The sequence below is a fragment of the Salvelinus sp. IW2-2015 genome, linkage group LG6.1 (assembly GCF_002910315.2).
Source record: "Salvelinus sp. IW2-2015 linkage group LG6.1, ASM291031v2, whole genome shotgun sequence".
Lineage (NCBI taxonomy): Eukaryota > Metazoa > Chordata > Actinopteri > Salmoniformes > Salmonidae > Salvelinus > Salvelinus sp. IW2-2015.
Genome location: NC_036845.1, coordinates 5,653,790 through 5,662,785, shown reverse-complemented (window position 1 = coordinate 5,662,785; position 8,996 = coordinate 5,653,790). Strand labels below are relative to the sequence as shown.

The following is an 8,996-nucleotide window of genomic DNA, read 5'->3' as shown; positions in this document are numbered from 1 at the left end:
GGTACACGGGGAGTGTGGCTAAGCCAGGTAGGAAGACCTGAGCCACTCCCCGTGCTTAACCGTGGAGAGAGAGGGACCGGGGCAGGCAACATGTGTATGGCCGTGGAGGCGCAAGCGGTGTCCGTCCGATAGCAGGCATAGCCCGGTGCGGTACATATCAGCACCTCGTATCGGCCGGGCTAGAGTGGGCATCGAGCCAGGTGCCATGAAGCCGGCTCAACGCCATCTGGTCTCAGTGCGTCTCCTCGGGTCGGGGTAACATGGCACCAGCCCTACGCATGGTGTTCCCGGTTCGCCCAGCACAGCCAGTGCGGGTTTATTCCACCTCAACCGCACTGGCCTGGCTACGGGGAGCATTCAGCCAGGTAGGGTTGGGCAGGCTCAGTGCTCGGAGACCTGTAGTGCGCCTTCCACGGTCCGGTCTATCCGGTGCCACCTCCACGCACCAGCCCTCCTGTGACAGCCCCACGCAAACAGCTTCCTGTGGCAGCCCCACGCACCGGCCTCCTGTGGCAGCCCACGCACCGGCCCTCCTGTGGCAGCCCCACGCACCAGCCCTCCGGTGGCAAGCCCCCCGCACCAGGCTGTCTCTCCGTCTCCGCACTACAGGTGCGCCTGTCTGTCCAGTGCCGCCAGAGTTCTCCCGTCTGTCCAGCGCCGCCTGAGCCGCCCGTCTGTCCAGCGCCGCCTGAGCCGCCCCGTTCGTCAGCGCGCCCCTGAGCCGCCCGTCTATCCAGCGCCGCCCGTCTGTCCTGAGCCGTCAGAGCCGCCCGTCAAGTCAGAGCCGCCAGAGCCGTCTGTCAGTCAGAGCCGCCAGAGCCGTCTGTCATCAGGGCCGGCCAGAGCGTCCGTCAGTCAGGAACGCCAGCTCCGAGCCAGGCGCAGCCGTCCGTCAGCACAGAGCAGAGCCGCAGCAGAGCGCGCTTGCCGTCGAGCCAGGAGCCGCCAGAGCGTCCGTCAGCCAGGAGCCGCCAAGCCGGCCGTCAGCCAGGAGCTGCCAGAGGCCGCCCTTTCCAGTCCGGGCTGCCCTTTCAGTTCGGATGCTTGCCCTTCACCCTGAGCTGCCCCTCAGTTTGAGCTGGCCCCTCAGTCTGTGAGCTGCTCCTCCCAGTCCGGAGCTGCTCCTCAGTCCGGAGGCTGCCCCTCAGTCCGGAGCTGCCCCTCAAGTCCAGAGGCTTGCTCCTCAGTCCAGTGGGGCCCTTAAGTGGGGTTGCCAAGCGAGGGTCGCGGCTCCCTAAGAGGCCACTGTAAGCGGGTAATGACTATGGGGAGTGGGGTCCACGGTCCTGTTGCCAAGCGCCACTGCGGACAGATGCCCACCCAGACCCCCCCTTGGTTTAGGTTTGTGGCCGGAGTCCGCACCTTGGGGGGGGGGGGGTGGGGGGTACTGTCACGGGCCTTCCTGCCATAGTTTGGCTTGTATGTTTTCTATGTTTTGTTTGGTCAGGGTGTAGATCCTTGAGTGGGCATTCTATGTTGTATGGCTAGTTATGTCTGTTTCTGTGTTGGCCTGATATGTTCTTTAAATCGAGAGGCAGGTGTTAGTCGTTGTCTCTGCGATGGGAACCCATATTTTAGGTAGCTTTTTGTCGCATTGGTGTGGGTTGTGTGGTTGATTTTTCTATGTTTGATGTTGGCATGTTCTGCGACTCGTTTTCATTGTAGGCTGCCCCTGCAGTCCGTTTTGTTATTTTGGTATCAGTTTTGTAATAGTTTGTTTATGTGTTTCTTCGTTTATTAAGAGGAAGATATATCACATCACGCTGCGCTTTGGTCCCTCACTTAGACGATCGTGGACAGGGAGAGACCTTGAAAATATCTGTGCAGCGATGCTCTCCATCTCAACCTGCACAGAGTTGAGAGAAATCTGCGGAGAAGAATGGAGAGGAAACTCCCCAAAATACAGTGTTGAGGCCAAGCTTGTAGCGTCATATCCAAGAAGACTTGCGTGCTGTAGTAATCGCCTGCCAAAGTGCTTCAACAACAGTAACTGAGTTAAAGGTCTGAATTCTTCTGTAAATGTAATCTTTCAAAGCGTTTTTTTTTGTTTCATTTTAAATTTTGGCAAAAATGTGTCACAAACTGTTTTAGCTTTTCATGATGTTGGTATTGTGTGTAGATTTATGATAGAAAATAACAATTTAATCAAATTTACATAAGCTTGTAGCGTAACAAAATGTGGAAAAAGTAAGGGGTCTCTGAATTACTTTCCCAATGCACTGTACAGTTACATCAATTTAGCAGAGCCGCTCGTTATCAAGAAGGCGCATCTTACAAATTGGAAAGTTCATACATATTTTTTTCATCCTGGGTCCCCCGTGGGGAATGGACCCACAACCTTGGCGTTGCAAGCGCCATGCTCTACAACTGAGGCACACCAGGAACTCAGACCTGGGCGAAAGTTCACCTTCCAACAGGACAATGAGCCTAAGCACACAGCCAAGTGGCTTCGGAACAGGTTTCTGAATGTCCATGAGTGGCCCAGCCCGAGTCCGGACTTGAACCCGATCTAACATCTCTGGAGATGTCACATCCTGACCATAGTTTGCTTTGTATGTTTCTTTGTTTTGTTTGGTCAGGGTGTGATCTGAGTGGGCATTCTATGTTGTATGTCTAGTTTGTCTGTTTCTGTGTTTRGCCTGATATGGTTCTCAATCAGAGGCAGGTGTTAGTCGTTGTCTCTGATTGGGAACCATATTTAGGTAGCCTGTTTTGTCATTGTGGGTTGTGGGTGATTTTCTATGTTGATGTTGCATGTCTGCACTCGTTTTCATTAGCTGCCCCTCAGTCCGTTTGTTATTTTGTATAGTTTGTAATAGTTTGTTTATGTGTTCTTCGTTTATTAAAAGGAAGATATATTCACATCACGCTGCGCTTTGGTCTCCTCACTTAGACGATCGTGACAGGAGAGACCTGAAAATAGCTGTGCAGCGATGCTCTCCATCCAACCTGACAGAGCTTGAGAGAATCTGCGGAGAAGAATGGGAGAAACTCCCCAAATACAGGTGTGCCAAGCTTGTAGCGTCATATCCAAGAAGACTTGGTGCTGTAATCGCTGCCAAAGGTGCTTCAACAAAGTACTGAGTAAAGGGTCTGAATTCTTCTGTAAATGTAATATTTCAGCGTTTTTTTTATGTTTCATAAATTTGCAAAAATGTCACAAACCTGTTTTAGCTTTGTCATTATGTGGTATTGTGTGTAGATTTATGATAGAAAATAACAATTTAATCAATTTTACAATAAGGCTGTAACGTAACAAAATGTGGAAAAAGTCAAGGGGTCTGAATACTTTCCCAATGCACTGTACATTTACATCATTTAGCAGACGCTCTTATCCAGAGCGACTTACAAATTGGAAAGTTCATACATATTCATCCTGGTCCCCCCGTGGGGAATGAACCCACAACCCTGGCGTTGCAAGCGCCATGCTCTACCAACTGAGCCACACGGGACTTACCTCTGCAGTCATGGTAACATTACTGATGAGTTTACTGTATAGTTAGATATTGACTGACACAGATTTAATGTAGATTATAAGTGGACATTTTTGCAAAGGAATATCTGCATCCCGAATGGCACCCTATACTCTATAGTACACTACTTTTGACCAGGGCCCTAGTGCACTATGTAAGGAATAGAATGCCATTTGGGACAAATCCATTAAATCCAGTGAAGGAGAATCTCTCCTCAGCATTGACACTCAACCATGAACTAACTGTACAGTAAGTCCTCACATTTCCTTATCTAAGACAGGCTGATTGTCTCCTTCTCCCTCTCTCCGAGCTGAAGGCGCATCCCTCTTAGCTATTGTGGAGGAAATTCCTTGAATTGCAGCAGTTGCATTCCACCATTCAGCAATCAAACGTCTTCACAGGAGAATATTCTGCCTGCATCAGAGAGAGAGAGAGAGACATAGAGAGAGAGAGACAGAGAGAGACCAGTGAAGAACAAACACCATTGTAAATACAACCCATATTTATGCTTATTTATTTTTCCCATTTCTACATCATTACAACACTGTATATATACATAATATGACATTTGTAATGTCTTTATTCTTTTGGAACTTCTGTGGGTGTAATGTTTACTGTTCATCTTTATTGTTTATTTCACTTTTGCATATCTACTTCACTTGCTTTGGCAATGTTAACATATGTTTCCCATGCCAATGAAGCCCCTTGAATTGCATTGAATTAGAGAGAGAGAGAGAGAGAGAAGGAGCAGAGCTCTCATTCCGAAAAGTCTCTGACTTTATAAAGACCAATAGAAATTATGTTCTGACCTAAGTACAGCATGGTGAGATAGAAGTTAACACACAGAGGGGAAGGTGAGCAGTTAGCTAGCTAATGGAAATGCTCATTCTTATCCTGCCTCTTCCCCTCTCAGAATAGCCCTGTTTACCTGTCAATCAATCGATGGTCATGCTGCAGGATTTCCACGGCAACCCTCTGTAATTATGTTCAATGTGATGTCGTGATCAGAGCGAGAGGGAGGGAGGTCACTCAGAGCTCAGTTACCCAGACAATCAGCTCATTGATATTCAGAATCTCAAAGTAGCAAAGTCAACAACTCTTACTGGGTTTTGAATAGTGAGATCCAAATCAGTATCACTTTAAATATTGTTACTTTATAAATATAGTGTGTACTCATGTACGTCTATGCATGGATTGTCACACAGCCAGGAGTGGTGAGTGCGGAGTCAAGCGCAGAGAGCAGAGGATAATGGGGGAAACCAAACTTTATTGCGGTAACCACAATAAACGCCCAAAACAACAGGCGAAAACAAAAGTGTCCAACCCAAAACTGGGCACAAACAGACAGGGAACAAGCCCGCACAAAAGCAGGCGGGCCTAACCGGCTTAAATAGTCCTGAACCAAAACTCAAACAAGAAACAGGTGCAACCAATAAGACATAACAAACAGAAAAGGAAAGGGGATCGGTGGCAGCTAGTAGACCGGTAACAACGACCGCCGAGCGCCTCCCGAACAGGCAGGGGAGCCACCTTCGGTGGAAGTCGTGACAGTACCCCACCCCCTGACGCGCGGCTCCCGCAGCGCGCCGCCGCCGGCCTCGAGGAAGACCCGGGGTGCGAGGCGCAGGGCGATCCGGATGGAGGCGGTGGAACTCCCTCAGTAGTGATGGATCCAAGATGTCCTCCACCGGTACCCAGCACCTCTCCTCCGGACCGTACCCCTCCCAGTCCACGAGGTACCCTAGGCCCATCACCCGGYGTCTAGAGTCCAGAATGGAACATACAGTGTACGCCGGGGACCACTCGAGGTCCAGAGGGGGCGGAGGGACCTCCGGCACCTCACCTTCCTGCAGTGGACCAGCCACCACCGGCCTGAGGAGAGACACATGAAACGAGGGGTTAATACGATAGTAAGAAGGAAGCTGTAACCTATAACACACCTCGTTTATCCTCCTCAGGACTTTAAATGGCCCCACACACTGCAGCCCCAGCTTCCGGCAGGGCAGGCGGAGGGGCAGGTTTCGGGTCGAGAGCCAGACCCGGTCCCCCGGTGCGAACACGGGGGCCTCACTGCGGTGACGGTCAGCGCTCCTCTTCTGCCGTCCACCAGCTTGTTTAAGTGATTCCTGGACGGCTCTCCAGGTCTCCTTCGAGTGCTGCACCCACTCCTCCACCGCAGGAGCTTCGGTCTGGCTCTGATGCCATGGGGCCAGGACCGGCTGGTAGCCCAACACGCACTGGTAAGGTGACATGTTAGTGGAGGAGTGGCGGAGTGAATTCTGAGCCACCTCTGCCCATGGGACGTACCTCGCCCATTCACCTGGCCGGTCCTGGCAATACGATCGCAGAAACCTACCCACATCCTGGTTCACTCTCTCCACCTGCCCATTACTCTCGGGGTGAAAACCCGAGGTCAGGCTGATCGAGACCCCTAGACGCTCCATAAACGCCCTTCAAACTCTGGACATGAACTGGGGACACCGATCAGAAACGATGTCCTCAGGCACCCCGCAGTGCCGGAAGACGTGGGTAAACAGGGCCTCCGCAGTCTGTAGGGCCGTAGGGAGACCGGGCAACGGGATGAGACGGCAGAACTTAGAAAACCAATCCACAACGACCAGGATCGTGGTGTTCCCCTGAGACGGGGGAAGGTCGGTGAGAAAATCCACCAACAAATGCGACCGCGGCCGTTGTGGAACGGGGAGGGGCTGTAACTTCCCTCTAGGCAGGTGTCTAGGAGCCTTGCTCTGAGCGCACACCGAGCAGGAGGAGACATAAAACCTCACGTCCTTGGCCAAAGTGGGCCACCAGTACCTCCCCCTAAGACCCCGCACTGTCCTCTCAATACCAGGATGACCCGAAGAGGGTAGCGTATGGGCCCATCGAATCAAACGATCACGAACACCAAGCGGCACGTACTGAACACCTGCTGGACACTGGGGGGGGTGCAGGTTCCAACCGTAACGCCCGCTCGATCTCCGCGTCCACCTCCCATACCACCGGTGCTACCAGGCATGAAGCTGGAAGGATGGGAGTAGGATCGATGGGCCGCTCCTCGGTGTCATAAAGACGGGACAGCGCGTCGGCCTTAGTATTAAGGGAGCCTGGCCTATAGGAGATYGTGGCGGACAGAGCCTTCAGACGACTGAAGGCTCTGTCCGCCTCCGCTGACCACCGCAAACGTGCCGCCCCCCCCTTCAGCAGTGAGGTAATGGGAGCAGCCACCTGACCAAAACCCGGATAAACCTCCGGTAGTAATTGGCAAACTCTAAAAAACGCTGCACTTCCTTTACCGTGGTCGGAGTCGGCCAATTACGCACGGCTGTAACGCGGTCACACTCCATCACCACCCCAGAGGTGGAAATGCGATAACCCAGGAAGGAAACGGCTTGTTTGGAGAACACACATTTCTCAGCCTTGACGTACAGGTCATGCTCCAGCAGTCGCCCAAGTACCTTACGCACCAGAGACACATGCGCGGCGCGTGTTGCAGAATAGATCAGTATATCATCGATATACACCACCACACCCTGCCCGTGCAGGTCTCTGAGAATCTCGTCTACGAAAGATTGAAAGACGCCTGGAGCATTTTTCAACCCATACGGCATGACGAGGTACTCATAATGGCCAGATGTGGTACTAAACGCGGTCTTCCACTCATCTCCCTCCCGGATACGCACCAAATTATACGCACTCCTAAGGTCCAGTTTTGTGAAAAAACGCGCTCTGTGAAATGATTCTACCGCCGTGGCGATGAGAGGTAGTGTGTAACTAAACCCCACTGTGATGGAATTCAGACCTCTATAATCAATGCACGGACGCAGACCTCCCTCCTTTTTCTTCACAAAAAAGAAACTCGAGGAGACGGGTGACGTGGAGGGCCGAATGTACCCCTGTCCCAGAGATTCAGTGACATATGTCTCCATAGCCACTGTCTCCTCCTGGGACAACGGGTACATGTGACTCCTGGGAAGTGCAGCRTTTACCAGGAGKTTTATYGCGCAATCCCCTCGTCGATGAGGTGGTAATTGKGTCGCCTTCTTTTTACAGAAAGCGATAGCCAAATCGGCATATTCAGAGGGAATGAGCACAGTGGAAACCTGGTCTGGACTCTCCACCGTCGTCGCACCGATGGAAACTCCTCTGCACCTACCTGAACACTCCTCTGACCACCCKYGGAGAGCCCYCTSTTTCCATGAAATCTCAGGRTTGTGATTAGCCARCCAGGGAATCCCCAGSACCAMTGGAAACGCAGGTGAATCAATAAGGAAGAGACTAATCCGCTCCTTATGATCCCCCTGCGTTACCATGTCCAGTGGAACCGTGGCCTCCCTGACCAGCCCTGACCCTAATGGTCAGCTATCTAAGGAGTGCACGGGAAAGGGTTGGTCTAGCGGCACCAGCGGAATCCCTAGCCTTAACGCGAGTCCACGATCCATAAAGTCCCCAGCTTCTCCACCATTTGATCCATTGCTGACCCTATTCGGGGGAGAATGGCCGTATGATGGAGGACACGCTCCTCCATGGATGGGAGAGGGAGTGTAGCTGCTCCTGCTGACTCCATGGGTAATGGTGTGGGCTTCTGTCACACAGCCAGGAGTGGTGGGTGTGAAGTCAAGCGCAGAGAGCAGAGGATAATGGGGGAAACCAAACTTTATTGCGGTATCCACAAAAACAACAGGCGAAAACAAAAGTGTCCAACCCAAAACTGGGCACAAACACTGCATCTCAGCTTGAAGCCCAAATAAATGCTTCACTGAGTTCAAGTAACAGACACATCTCAACATCAACTGTTCAAGGGAGACTGCGTGAATCAGGCCTTCATGGTCGTATTGCTGATAAGAAACCACTACTAAAGGACACCAATAATAAGAAGAGACCTGCTTGGGCCAAGAAACACGAGCAATGGACATTAGACCGGTGAAAATCTGTCCTTTGGTCTGATGAGTCCAACCGCCATGTCTTTGTGAGATGCAGAGTAGGTGAACGGATGGTCTCTGCATGTGTGGTCCCACCATGAAGCATGGAGGAGGAGGTGTGATGGTGTAGGGGTGCTTTGCTGGTGACACTGTCTGTGATTTATTTAGAATTCAAGGCACACTTAACCAGTGTGGCCACCAAAGCATTCTGCAGCGATACACCATCCCATCTGGTTTGCGTTTAGTGGGACTATCATTTGTTTTTCAACAGGACAAAGACCCAACACACCTCCAGGCTGTGTAAGGGCTATTTGACCAAGAAGGAGAGTGATGGAATGCTGCATCAGATGACTTGGCCTCCACAATCACCTGACCTCAACCAAATTGAGATGGTTTGGGATGAGTTGGACCACACAGTGAAGGAAAAGCAGCCAACGAGTGCTCAGCATATGTGGGAACTCCTTCAAGAGTTTTGGAAAGCATTCCTCATTAAGCTGGTTGAGAGAATGCCAAGAGTGTGCAAAGCTGTCATCAAGGCAAAGGGTGTTTTTGAAGAATCTACAATCTAAATTGTATTTAACACTTTTTTGGTTACTACATGATT

At 51.4% G+C, this 8,996-nt stretch overlaps 1 protein-coding gene across 1 annotated transcript in view; it reads left to right on the top strand.

Moving 5' to 3' along the window:
- LOC139027817 (probable serine/threonine-protein kinase samkC) overlaps window positions 1-1,060 on the top strand; it is a 2,257-nt gene extending 1,197 nt beyond the window's left edge. The window contains exon 3 of the mRNA XM_070443798.1: window positions 478-1,060. Within this exon, the coding sequence (XP_070299899.1) occupies window positions 478-1,060 (583 nt within the window). The remainder of the gene's footprint in view (window positions 1-477) is intronic.
- The last annotated feature ends 7,936 nt before the right edge of the window (window positions 1,061-8,996 follow it).